This window comes from Lissotriton vulgaris, chromosome 1_1 (genome assembly GCF_964263255.1).
Source record: "Lissotriton vulgaris chromosome 1_1, aLisVul1.2, whole genome shotgun sequence".
Classification (NCBI taxonomy): domain Eukaryota; kingdom Metazoa; phylum Chordata; class Amphibia; order Caudata; family Salamandridae; genus Lissotriton; species Lissotriton vulgaris.
In genome coordinates this window covers 1,779,871,753-1,779,885,922 of record NC_141685.1, presented here as the reverse complement: position 1 = coordinate 1,779,885,922, position 14,170 = coordinate 1,779,871,753, and the positions used below count along the sequence as shown (strand labels likewise).

Sequence of the window (14,170 nt, the reverse complement as noted above, 5' to 3'; positions counted from 1 at the left end):
GGAAGTTTTGATACTGCTAGATCGAAATTGTTTTTTTTTTGTTTTATTATTATAAAAATAATTTGGCCAAATGTTCAAGTATGGAAAGATTCCCCAAGGTAGATATACATTTATTAAAGCCCAACAGACTGTTGTTCTAAAATATTCTGATTAGGTTATACAACAAGACGCTAAACGTTGTTATGCAGGGGCACTTAAAGACAGTGGGGAAAAAAACTCCACAGTAGAATGGAGTATAGTGGCTGCACATACTAATGATAATAATATTTCAGAAAATGAAATGTTTTTGAAAATAGCAATTCTGCTCCTCGTAAAATTCCTAAGGGGAATATTACAGGGACTTGGATGTAAAAAGCCCCCTCTAGAAAATATAGGGCTAACTGCCAGGATATAGGGCTTTGACAGAACAATGAATAAAGAAAGGACAACGAAACCTCGACTGCATTCTGAAAGAGTAATAGCACCTCAGGTCACCGCCATTTTGCAGGTTCTTTCAGGAAACAAAAACCCCATTCAGGGAAGTGGCAGAAGATGAAAAACGGTCTCAGGATCACGAGCAGACAAAATTGGTTTTGTAGGGAAAAAAACACCTTGCCTGAATGAACTCCTGAACACTTTTTTTTTTATTTCTGCCACCGTATGGAGAGATGGTAACCTCAGAACTTTACAAGGAACTCATTTTTCCTGTATCCATGTTAGCCATTCCATGGGCCCTCCTGTAGAACTGCTTGGAGTGTGTGAGATAGAGTGTCTCTTGCTAATGTGTGAATTGAGCTGATTGGTATGAGAAAGAGCTTGTAGGACATGAGTAGTCACCACTGTCTACCTTCCTTTACTTACTTTGTCATCATCAACAAGGCCAATTGTGTATAGCATCTCAATTTTGATTTCTAGAACGAGTTGGAGCATGTTTGTGATTTATAAGATGGGTTTACTTTCTTGTTCTTTTAATTTTGACCATTATCTAACACTTTGTTTTCTTTTTCTGTGGTTATAGCATCAAGAATTTAGTTTCCTCCTTAAGGAAAGAGTGTGTCCATTGGTGATTAAACTGTTCTCACCAAACATAAAATTCAGACAGGGATCCACCTCCACTTCCTCGCCAGCGCCAGTCGAAAAACCCTATTTCCCGATTTGCATGCGTCTGCTGAGAGTGGTGTCTGTTCTGATCAAACAATTTTATGGCCTTTTGGTAAGATTCTTTTTTTCTCTACAAAGTTAAAGTTTGAAATGTTAACAGTGTTACACTTTATTGGTTGTGATTTAGGAACTTTATGCAAAAACACATGTATGCATCTTGAGGATTAACATATTTTAAAAAATTAGGTCCTAATGTACAGTGAACGTTTAAACTCATCTATGTTAAGTGAGTGATGCATAAGTGAGCTTTTGAGTCAGCATACAGACATTATTAAATTAAAAGTACATTCTTTATCCTTTTTTGTCCTCTTTGCATCTTCAAAATATGTGTTCACTTTCAGTAATTTTAAGCCTTAAGCACCTTTTGTCACTTGTGCCAATAATAATCATATTTTAAGTAACAGTAAACACTAGTGATTTTACAAACGAAATGCAGGTACTCAAACTATGTGAAATTTGAAGGCTTCACAGGCTCCTAATCACATTGCTTGAATGTGGTGCAGTATGGAAATACTGTGTTTAACTCATAAATAAATACTGCACAGATGGTGTTACCCTAATATGTCTCTCACATTGCCACCAAATTAACACGTCAAGGAAATTTTGCCGCTCAATAGGAAGAAGCTCATGGTGCAAAACCCTTTGGATCTTATTTCTGTAATGTACTTACCAGCAAGCTGTGAATCCAAAACAAGCAGAATAATTAATATGAAAGAAACAGGTTAGTGTTAGATTCCTTACCTTAGAATATCCCCAGGCGTCAGACTGGATCCGGAAAGTTTTAGTCAGCAAGTACCCCTGCGTATCGGTAGGCATCGTCTGCAGCTCAACGTCCGTCGTCGGCGGTGTGATCGCCGGGATGACGTCGTTGGAGTACTTAGATGCCGCCCTCGCGCTGGCGTCAGTTCTGTACATAGCTTTTTTTCCGCGACAGAAAGCACACATCCGGGAAGAGTAGTACTGTAGTCATTTTTTGACTAACTTTTTTGATCTCTTTTGATGACTTTTTCGAGTCGACCTTCGACTCGCGGTGCCGATACGGATGCCTGGTTTTAAACCTTGCGAGGCCTGTCACCGCCTGATGTCGGTGACCGGCCACCACCCTCGGTGCCTCTACTGCCTCGGGCCAACCATGATGACAAGTCGTGCCCCGACTGCCGGGCCTTGACCTCGAAGGCTAGACGGGAGCAGTCCTGTAAGCTGCTCGAGCTCCGGCATTCGGCTCTGCGCCGTTCGAGGAGGAGGTTGAGGGACCGGTCGCGGAGCCGCAGACCTCGCCGCTCGACGAGTCACAACCACTCGTCGGGGTCCAAGTCGTCAGGTAAGTCGAGGCATTTGAAAAAGAAGTCGAAGAGGCGTCATCACTCTTCTGACTCCCCCCATCGCTCGCGTGATGCGGCCAGGGTTTCGGGCAACACCGCCGACGCAGCTCCGTCGGAGACGCAGGCGCTGCGTCCAGCTCCATACCCGCCTGTCCCTGGGCTGCGCGTGACGCCGGAGGACGTAAGTGCTTTCCTCCCAGCCATGAGGTCGCACTGCTCTCAGTCGGAACCTGCAGAGACGCCTTCGGGCCCCGCGGGTCCGACTGGAAGCCCTAGCGGGCCGGCGGCTCCGGCCCCGGGGCCGTCGGGTGCTTCGACCCTGGCGCCGTCGTTGACTCCGGTCCTGACGCTGCAGGGCCCCGCAGGATCCAGGCCTGGATCCGGGTCTTCGCCAGTCGACCTTACGACTCCTCCGCTGGCGCCAACCCCAAGGGTGTCGTTCCCGGCGACGACCCCGGACGACGTCGACCCCAGTTTCAGCCCCGGTCTGGGTCCGACGTCGGTGGGTGAGGCCTTTACCTACGACCCGGCTCCATCATTTTTGCATGTTTACCAGGAGATGGATGACTAGGAGGACTGGGAGCGGTCTGAGGACCCTCTGGGACAGCAGCCCCTCCCTCCCCCATGGCTTCGGAGGAGGGAGCTGCTTACAGCGTGGTGTTGAACAGGGCGGCCAAAGCCTTGGCTCTTGAGCTCCCTGTCGCGGCCGTGAGGACTAACCTCCTCACTCAGGTTCTCAAACCGCAGGTAAGCTCCTCTGTGCCGTTTAACGAAGCCCTCATTGACGTTCTGATGGGCACCTGGTCCAAGCCCTCCACAGGCCTCCCTGTGGATTGTAACGTGGCCCGACGCTAACGCCCGGCTCCGGGCGACCATTGCTTTCTGTCTGTTCACCTCACCCCCGAGAGCCTCTATTTCCCAGACCGCATTCCCGACCGCTCCTCCGGATCGGGAATTCAAAAGGTATGATCAGTTTGGAAAGAAGCTGTTCTCCTCCCTGAGTTTGTGGCTGCAATCTGTCAACACCGCCTGCCTTTTGGGCCGTTACACCCACTCTCTGTGAGACACAGTTGCGGAGTTGCTGCCACAGTGAGCGTCGGAGGCCCGGATACGGCTCGCCCAAGACCTGGCAGAAGCGCGGGATGCAGCACGCTACTTGATCCGGTGTGGACTTGACACTACGGACCTGCTGGGTAGAGCGATTGCAATTACAGTGGTGGTTCGCCACCACGCCTAGCTGAGGTCCGCCAACTTTTCTGGGGATGTCCAGGCCACGCTAATGGACATGCCCTTCGATGGCCGTCTGCTTTTTGGTGACAAAGCGGACATTGCGCTGGAGCCTTTCAAGGACAATGGACAACGCCAATGGACAATGCCAGCAAAATTCCGCTTTTCGCCCCTTCCGTGGCCAAGGAAGGGGCGCCCCCACACATACAGCCAGCCACAGGCCGCAGAACCAGTCTCAACACGGTTGTGGACTTGGTTACCGCCGCGGCGGTGCTGGGGTACAACAGCAGGGTCAGTCCACATCCGCTCCCGCAGCATCTGCCTCTAAGCCTTCTAAGCCTGTTTCACTTAAGGTATTTATCGGGTATGATACTAGCTTCAGTTTAAAAAGGAGCCCTTTCCACGCTGGAGGAGTAGTAAATAAAATCCATTACACAGTTTGATGGTTCCCTACCGAGTAGAGTGGTGAAAGGGCATGAGACTCAGATGTGAGAGAGGTGCAGCCCACACCCCCTGAGAAGTACGGTAGAATCCACTTCATGAATTGAAGGAGGATGCAGGCGATGCGGTGCCAGATCCCAGAGCACTAGCGCCCGATCCAGGAGCAGCTCTGTAGAGGCCAGACTGGACCCACTGATAGTCCTGGCCTTCCTCACACAGAGTACTCTCCAGTGCCTGAGTGTAAGGGGAGCAGGGGCAGGGGTAATGTGAGAGGGCCAAATGCAGTACCCATTCCCACGAAACATTGCCAGGCGAAGGTTTACCTAGCGTACATCTTATTTGTGCCGACTACTCTGATCAGGAAGTGAAACAGTCTCATTCTGATATCCTGTCCTATAGCCTCTGACCAGTCAGCCTTCACAGACCTGTTCTTTATAATCCTAAGGCTTAGGATCAATTAATCGTAGAGTCTATGCAGGTGTGATGTGATGTTGAGGGAGTAGGGAGAGTGCTTGCTCTTGTAATTGAATGAATGAATGAATGAATGAATGATGAAGATAATTTCCTATGCTGACGACACCCAGATCCTTGTCTCTCTCTCCCATGCTAGCGCTCCGACTGCCTCCAATTTTAGATCCTGTATGGAGGCGGTCGGCAAATGGATGATCACAAACTCGCTTAAACTAAATGGAGAGAAGACAGAGGTGATGGTGTTCGGAGGGAAAGAGGAAGTATGGTCTTCTAGCTGGTGGCCAGAGTCACTAGGAGCCTGTCCCACCCCTACTGCCTCTGCCAAGAATTTGGGGGTCATGATTGACCCTGCCCTTGACATGAGCAAGCAGGTTAGTCGTACCATCTCCACCTGCTGGGGCATTATCCATATTCTGAGAAGGATTAGGAACTACCTCTCCCTTCAGGCCAGGAAACAACTAGCAGTTGCTCTGATAGGCTCTAGAATAGACTACTGCAACGCGCTGTACGCGGGCCTGAAAAAGAGCCTACCACAGCGCTTGCAGGTAGTCGAAAATGCCGCTGCCAGGTTCGTCCTGGACCTTCCCAAGCGCTCCTCAGCCACAGCAGCTAGAAAGCTACTACACTGGCTCCCTGTAGAGGCACGGATCCATTTTAAGATCGTATGCCTGACATACAAGGCTCTGGCCAGAAACAGCCCCTCTGGTCTAGGCTCCATTCTGTTCCGCTATCTCCCCACCAGGAATCTACGGTCCTCCGGTAGACTTCTGCTAACGACCCCTCGTTTCAGGAGAGCGAAATGGGGCGGCAGGGCCTTTTCCACCTTGGCCCCTACGTGGTGGAATGCTCTTCCTCTGGAAATAAGATCACTGCCTTCCCTTCAGGCTTTTAAAAGGGCCCTGAAAACTCACCTTTTTACGCAAGCGTACCTGTAGCGAAGCAGCAATCTTTCTTCTGACCTCTTTCTGTTAGGTGCCTTGATACCTTCGGGTTATTGTCTGTGCATTATAAATTTTACTCATTCATTCATTCATTCATTCATTCCTAGTCCGACATTTCAGGCCCATTCGACGCCAGTGGGGGGCAGGGTTCGCCATCACCTCCTCCACTGGCGTACCATCACGTCGGTCAGGTGGGTGCTGCAAATCGTCCGAAGGGGCTACTCCCTCCCCTTCAAGGCGACCCCTCCAGGCATGCCACCTCAGTACCACCGCATGTCCGGGGATCACTTGCAACTTCTGCAGGAAGAAGTTACGGCCCTATTGGCCAAGGGGGCCATCAAGTGCGTTCCTGAGCCAGAAGTAGGACGTGGTTGCTACTCCCACTACTTTCTGGTACCCAAGAATGGCAAAGGAGGCCTACGCCTTATCTTGGACCTACGGAGCGTCAACGCCTTCCTCCGGAAGGAGAAGTTCAAGATGCTGACTTTGGCTCAGGTCCTAGCTGCCCTGGACCCAGGAGACTAGATGGTAACGTTGGACTTGCAGGACGCGTATTTCCACATTCCCGTCCTACCGGCCCCCCGGTGCTACCTGCGGTTCCTTACCGTCCTACCCATCCTCCCCGTTCTGCGAACCGATATCTAGGGTTAATGATATCCCTTTCAGGGCCCTAGTTTCATGGCACCAGTGTCGGTTTCTATCATGGCTCTGTGTTACTGGCGTGGAAAGCTATGTACAGAACTGACGTCAGCATGCAATGTCGGCGTCTAAGTACTGCGAAGGCGTCATCCCGGCGATCACGACGCCAGCGACGGACGCTTAGCCGCATATGACGCCTACCGACGCGCAGTGGTACTGCTGATGAAAACTTTCCGGATCCATTCTGACGCCTGGGGGTATTCTAAGGTATGGAATCTAACACTAACTACTGTTTCTTACAGAAATATCGTTACCGAAGGTAAGTAACTTGTGCTTCAAAAGGAACGATTACCTTTTAAAGCATACCCACCTCAGTAAGAGATAGATATTGAACACAATAACAACCAATAAAACCTTCGTAGACGCTATAAGATGTGCCCACATAGCAGAACCGCATATGTTGCCATCAGCAGATTCTGCCCCCATAGTGCATTTGACATACAGTAGCCAGTCCTCCAAAGTATTATGGACCTCCAGGATCCACTTCACATAAACCTGAATGCATGTCAGGAGAACCCTAAAAAATTGTTTGCCTTATTAGCAACTGTATTGTGAGCAATTTGGTAACATATCAAACTAAACATAAAAGTATTTAAGAAAGCAGAATCATGTACTTTAGAAGTGGCACTTTCAAGAGGATTTTTAGATAGAATTTCTGAGCCCAGGGCTGGCTGCATGGTAGAAGGATTGGTAATAGCAATTAACTGAAAAACAAGGTCTTTTTTTTAATGTACACCACTGTTAGTTACGAATGAGACAGTCTGATAACTGGCTCCTTTGTAACATGTACATTTAAATAAATGTGGTTCACTTGGGAGGGTGATCCCGTAATCCCATAATCTGATATTATGTATTACTTTGAGACATGGACGCTTCAGGAATCTTACTACTTCCAGCCAAGGAAGCATCTTTGAAGTAGGAGCATTGCAAATTTACTGTCTAAGCTCAACTTATGATGCCCTTTCCCCACTTGTTTTCTGGGCAGAAAATTGCAAACTAGGATTAAAACCAATGAGGCCATATACAAGAGCTCCAGCTTGACAATGGTAGTTTTTTATGCCCGGCTATGATGTGTAAGTATGTATCTAAGCTTTCTGCATATTATAACAGCAGCTCCCCACCCCCTGGGAAGCCGCAGCCCCCTGAAGTTCAAAACCCTACAGTTCTTAGTACAAACACCGTGGTGAGGTATTCTAGAAATGCCTCCTGTGGTCTCCTGTGTGGGCGAAAATTCTAAAAAGTAATATTTCTGTCTTTAATTGCGATTAAGGAGATGCAATTTAGGTGTTAGCATTGTGTTTTAATATGGTGAAAGGCCTAATTTTGCCTGAGTGGGCCTCCGTAGTGTTTTTGTTTCTTATTGTGTACCAAGGCTGCCTGAATTTTAATAGTGCTTTGTTTTTCTCTTTCTATGACTGTGCACTGAGAGCCTCAGATATGATCTTCACTAATGTATAAAATATACAAAATTTAAATAGCTTAACAGCCTTGTTGCTCTTTTGCCCTGTAACATTTATAAAATTGCATTATTTTGTGTTCCTCCTTCTCCTTCTTTAGACATGAGGCGTCGCTGATCTGACAATGTAGGATCGCCCTTATCTGCATGTAGCGAAGTATTTGGCCCCAGATAGGTCATACTTCCCTTAATATTCTTCAAAGATCAGGCATTACCGTTTATTTCTTAGGTCTCTGAGTTTTGAGTTACCAAGTAAGTCCCCTTACCGATGTCCTGCCACCCCATGCAGTTCTGTCAGAGCAGGGGACTCCCACAGTGGCTTCTTGATAGTCCACTTGTTTGCCCAGCCCATCTTACGCAGTGCCCGCTTTCATATCCGGACCACAACCGCTATGGGCTCTGGAAGGTGCCTGACCCTATTTGGCCTGTGCAACCACCACTCGTAACCCCTCAGCCCCATTGCCTGTCAGTCTGCCAAAAGGGATGGTTACATTTGGTCTGCGAAGGACATTCATTAACCACTAGACAGGGATCCACCTCCACCTCCACTTCCTTGCCAGCACCAGTCGAAAAACCCCATTTCCCGATTTGCATGCTTCTGCCGATTCGTGATTCCCCTGTCCATTAGTTCCCTAGTTAGCGTGGGGAGTGCTATACAAAGAGTAAACCGGTTCTATAGCAAGGGTCTCTGTTCTGCCTCCATTGACCGAAAGAAGTGGTCAGGGATCTCGAAATATGCATTTTGCCAGACCTAAAGGAACTTGGGGAGGTAGATCATTTTAAATGGTGCCGCTCTGCCCAGTAGTGAGAGGGGTAGGCGGTGCCAGTGTTTCAGAAGCACCACAATAATTTGCCAGATTCCAGCCTAGGTTTCTCGCATGAAATACATTTTGTCACATTGGTGAACTCAGCCTTATCTTACATCACTTGGCAAGACCACCCAGCATGTGGCCGCCTCGGTTAGAGAAGGTATGTTATAGATTTCCCCAGTTAATCCTAATGCCTGAAAAGGAGCTGAGGACCCGAAGAATCTTGAGATTTTGTGGAAGAGGTCATCCTAGTCTGCCAGATAAAGCAAAATATTCTCGGTGTAGAGAGAAATAACGTTTTCCCTGCCTCTGTCCCATCAAAGTCCTCTCAGCAGTGCACCCCCTGACACTGTTCGCCTACGGCTCCATAGCCACCACAAATAGCAGGTAGCCCTGTCAGGTACCCCTGCCTAAATCTAACTCCTAGAGAGTCCCATAGACTCTAACCCTTGCTGTTGGATTGCAGAAGAGTAGGCCCACCGAATCCAGGAATGAGGGCTCGAAACCCATCTTCTCCAGGAGGATTATAAAGTAGAGCCATTCCAGAATGCTTGCTCACCGTTCAGCGCCAGCATTACAGTCAGTTCCCTCACCATGTGTCTACAAGTCAAGCAGCCAGATGGAACATTAATGCTACAGTTTACATTTCTTTTCCATGTTTACCTGTTTGCACAAACATATAGAGCGGTGATGTATACAAAATTATTAGACAAACTTCAAATGTTTTGTTATGACATCTGTCTAGTTTCAGCTCTCTACAAATGTTTTGGGTGTGTCATGAGCCTTAGTTTTACCTTCACTTTTATAAATTCAGATATCTGTGTAAAACAGTAATCTGAGCAATATTAAATGTAAATTTTGTTGATAAATCATTTATCGCTCTATTTATAAATAGAGACTGATAAAGCTGCTGATTGCAATCTTTTGTGTGAGTCACTGTCAGCAGCAATATCGCACTCACTGCATAATATGTGGTTGTTGGCTCTGTTGAATAAACTGGAGTTAAATGAGAAGAGGATCAAGTTTATGCGTTTTCCTCAATTTTGGGGGGGGATGATGGAATAGTCGGTATTTTTTCTTTGAGCATTGGAAAAAAATTGAAGTACTTGAAATCAAGATTTGAACATGTGCTCCACGCGCTTGGAGAGATTTTAAATCCCTAATGCCAATCCGCTGTTTGTTTCTAGTGTTTTCTTGCAACACAAAATGGGGAGAAGTTTTGTGAATATATGCCAAATGGCGCTGTGCCGCCGAAAAAAATCCAGTGATGCAAAATCCAAGGCCACTGTTCAAGGCAAATGGCAAATATCTCCTTGCCACTCAAAACACCAGTTTCCCAGTCATCGTTTCTTTTCTTTTTCAGACCATTGTAACTTGTATATTTAACTCTGAAATTTTCAGTATGACTCAGTCTTTAGTGAACATCTAATGCTGAGAACACAGTGTCTCATTCAGTTGAAGTCATTTGGTCACCATGTTTGATTAATTTAGCTCATTTACTTGAGGTCTAGTAACCTGCCCCTCAATGTCATGAAAAACCGCAATCAGAAGAAACTTTGCAGTGTGGTGGTTTTAAAGAGGCAAAGTCAAAGGCTGCTACATTTAAGAAAAATCTTTTTTCTTCCCTTTTAGGTAACAGAGTGTGAGATCTTTCTGTCGCTGCTAGTAAAATTTCTTGATGCAGATAAACCCCAGTGGTTGAGAGCTGTGGCAGTTGAATCAATACACCGACTTTGTGTACAGCCACAGTTACTGAGGTAGGAAGACAATTATAACTTTTATTTTAAAGAAGATACCAATGAGATAAAAAATAAAGTATTAGAGTTGTAAAGCCAAGTTTATACTCAAATGATTTTGAACACAGGGCCAGATGTACTTTTTAATGGTTGCAAAATAAAGGCAACCCTTCCCTTTTGCTAATGCATTACCACCAGCTGAGAGATTGGTGTGTATTGTATTTATGTGACACTATATGCATTCTTTTGTTGTGTAAATAGTACAATGCATGTATACATGTTTTGTATGTTACTATATAATTAAATTATCAATTTGTCATACCTAAGCACAGAATACTTTCTTTCTATATATGAGGATTACTCTCCTCTTTCCCCTTGCCTCAGTGATAGTATTTCAGAAGGATTGGAAGCCCTCTTTTTTTTTTTTTTGAAAAACCTTTATTGCAGCATTCATAAGGTACAAGTATGGGCCTACAACCGCAGGGGCCGGCCGCTAAACAGAAGTAAAACCCGATGTATCATGATACAACACAGCTCTTCAGCCAACAACCCTGAGGTCCGGCAGCGATTCAGGATGGATCTTGTACAAGAACGCATTGATCGATCACAGGATATAATAAAGGTCTTATTTTATATTATTTAATGAGCAGATCAGGTGCCATACAATCTAACAATAGGATACGGGGGACAGGCCAGGAAAACAGGATATGCATATAGAAACAGGCATTCGTGGGACTCTGGCGTTAATGCTTATGAATAGAATAAACAACAAGACCATATACATTTTCGTGAACGCCAGTTCTCAGGGACTGCCCACCCAGAAATTCGACTAGCGTAAGAAGCATGGGCACTAAATTTCAGATCACAATGAAATCAAAATAAGGCACAGACCATACTGATCCTAAAGGAATACAGGGAAGGGAGAAAAAGGCCATAGAAAATAAAAAAGGCAAAATAAACCCCCCCCCCCCCCCCCTCAAACCCCCACCCTGCACCCCTGCCGATGGGTATAGCCTAACCCCACTAGCAGCGTGCCTGTCGCCCCATTAACCTAAACCCTAAAGGAAGGAAGAAGAAGAAGAATGGAGGAGGGCATAGTCGTACGATGTTCCCGGCCCCTTGACACCCCCTGTCGCAAAAGACGGATTTAGAGCTACTCTTTCAAAAGACAATAGGGGGCACTGTGATACACCGCCCAGCCTCTATAATCAAACAGTTACAGTTCAAGCATCTATAACAGTTGTTCCAAACCATCCCGATGCAATCGACTTAACCTTGACCCTTTCGAACCAGCACACGAACCCTCCCTAGCGAAACCCATGAGCCCACAAACAAGTCATAGATGAGAGAGAAAATATCGAAAGTCAATCCGTTATCCCATGTAGCTAGTAATTCCACGAGAGCTTCAAGCGCGGAAAGTTTCCCTCTCCTAGCTGGACTGTCCCGATGTTTCTTGCTCCGAGTTCGTAAAATCTCCAGAACAGGGAGATACAACCACAAGATGAGAGAAGAGTTTGCAACACAGGTTTCCGGGGGGGGGGGGGGGGGGGGGGGGAGGGTTTTGGGAACGCCATTCGATAACTCCAAAGTCAATGGTGATGAAAGGTACGGTGATACACTCACGGCCTTGGGGACACCATCTTCCAGGGGGCCATCCGTTGGTTCCGATATTCACTTCAATACTCGTTCCCTCACGGGGTCCTCGCACAAAGTCAAAATGGCCGCGGGTTGAATGGCTGTAGTTTGCTGGGGGGCAGGGTCCGGTACCTCGAACAGAATCCCAGTCAGACGTGCATTCATTTTAGTCATTAACACATCCACTGCGAGTGAAACGCCCAAAGTTCTGCCAATATTGATCTCAGCGTTAGCCCAGACGCTGTTCGATCCATGGTACCAAGTTCGGTACCAGTCACAATCAACTCCCCGGGTGAATCTGGCATTTTCGGGGGGAACGAACAGGAGCACAAAAAGGGCAAGTGTGGACGGCGACCCATCGTTATCCACAGCCACGTTAACACGGCGCCACACCGCAGGCTGGGGTCCCGACCCGCTGAACCCCGGCAGGAATCTATACCGGGTCTGCGGGACGGGGATCCCCACCCACAATCAGCAGCAGCAGGTCACCTCTCAACGCTGGGCAAAGAAAACAATCGCCACCAAATTCAGGCGTGGACCAAGTCTCCACTACGATTGACCGGACCCTGCCAGGGTCTCTCAGCCGATGTTGTTGCACTACAGCCTGGCCGTGCAGTTACTCGAGGCCCCGGCTTCACCGCTGGAACAGGCCACGATCTTCAACTCTGTGTAAGTTCGTGAAATCAGCCGATAAAAATTTGGGGATTTCACCATCGGAATGAGGAACACTTCATCCAAGCAGAGGCTGGGTGTAAGATCAGGATATCGTACAGGATCTTGTGGCGGAATACGGAGGTCGGCGGAGCCGGGAACCTAAGCAGCCATCTTGTTTGCTGTCGTAGCTCCTCCCCCTGGAAGCCCTCTTTAACTCTGTTTGTGATGGTCTTCAAGGCTTTGTGCATGTTTCCTACAATGAAGATGATAATGAGGTGGTCACTTGCTCGTCTCTCACTACTCTGATGCTGACTTGCATCTTGACCTTCAAAATTCCTTTTGCTTTGACATTTAGAGGAAAGTGTCTCTTTTCCAGTGGTAGTACACAGTAGGGTGCGCATGCGTATGTGTGTGTGTGTGTGTGTGTGTGTGTGTGGGCGTATGTGTGCGTGTGTGCTAGTTATACTTGCCAACAGTGACAAATAACGCTGACATTGTGCTGCCTGGACTGTCAACTTTAGAGCCCATACTGCAGTTTAATGAAGCTCTGATTGGGTCTCTTATCGGACACTGGAAATACTCAACCCTGCCAGTGAGTTCAACATTGCATGATGGCATAGGTGATGCAACCTTCCTGATGCAGCGCTTCACTCTTTAGAGCCTTATTGTTCAGACTGTAACAAGCAAAGTCTAGCTGAATTCTTTCCCCACTGCACCACCTGGTAGATAGTCCAAGAAAAGAGACACTGTGGGCAAAATAATCTTTACTTAAGATGGTCTTGACCTCTGATCATTAATTGCTGTGTGTGTCTTTGGTTGCTACACTTGCACCTTTGGGACAAACTGAGTGAAATTTTACCCTCTCTGTCAAAGATTTTCAGTTCTTCAATTTGGATGATCAAGATAGTGCTAAATATATTTTGCATCCTACCTGTAGTGTAGGATTGTGTTACCCAGGCTATGGGCCTCAGTGTTGATATTCAACTGCACTCTTGAATGCCTGCTACTGAATATTCCAGGAATGTTTAAACTTCACTCATGGGCATGCCCTTTAATAGGGCAAAGCTGTTTGGTGAGAAATACAATTTGATGCAACAACAGTTTAAGAATCGCAGGGCTACAACTCGTTCTTGGGGTTGTTTACCATCTCTTGCCAATTCCACCAATAATATTGGAAGTTTCAAGATTTTCAAACGGGGCCTTTGTCTCTAGAGGCAACTCTCACCGCCTTTCCAGCACTCAGTCCAGCCTTTTTAGGGCTCGCTGCGAAAAGCGTGCGAAAGCGCGCTCTCGCTGAGAGAACTATAGCTGTCGGCTCAGCCGACAATGAGGGGAGACAGGAGCTGGCCACTCACACCATTAAGAAGCATGGCAGAGTCGGATTCCGATGCGCGCCTTGGAATTGGGTCGCGCGCCTCGGAATCCGACTCTGCCATGCGCCTTGGCATTAGGTCGCGCACATGAGCTACTACCGTAGACAGCTCACGTCGCGCGGCTTGTAGGTTTCAGTTTCGGTTTTTTTTTCTCCATATTTACCTGTTTGCACAAACATATAGAGTAGGGGGAGCCTTTAGAATGAACATTACTTGCTGCTTAGGAATACAGATTGTACACAGTCCGAATTGAGTGAACAGGGAAC

At 47.1% G+C, this 14,170-nt stretch overlaps 1 protein-coding gene across 2 annotated transcripts in view; it reads left to right on the top strand.

The window, feature by feature from the left end:
- Positions 1-14,170, top strand: part of MON2 (MON2 regulator of endosome-to-Golgi trafficking) — a 966,303-nt gene that overhangs the window by 206,713 nt on the left and 745,420 nt on the right. For both annotated transcript variants that reach the window (XM_086919098.1, XM_086919097.1), the window contains exons 8-9: positions 998-1,192; positions 10,139-10,263. In XM_086919098.1, coding sequence (XP_086775224.1) covers positions 998-1,192; positions 10,139-10,263 — 320 coding nt within the window. The remainder of the gene's footprint in view (positions 1-997; positions 1,193-10,138; positions 10,264-14,170) is intronic.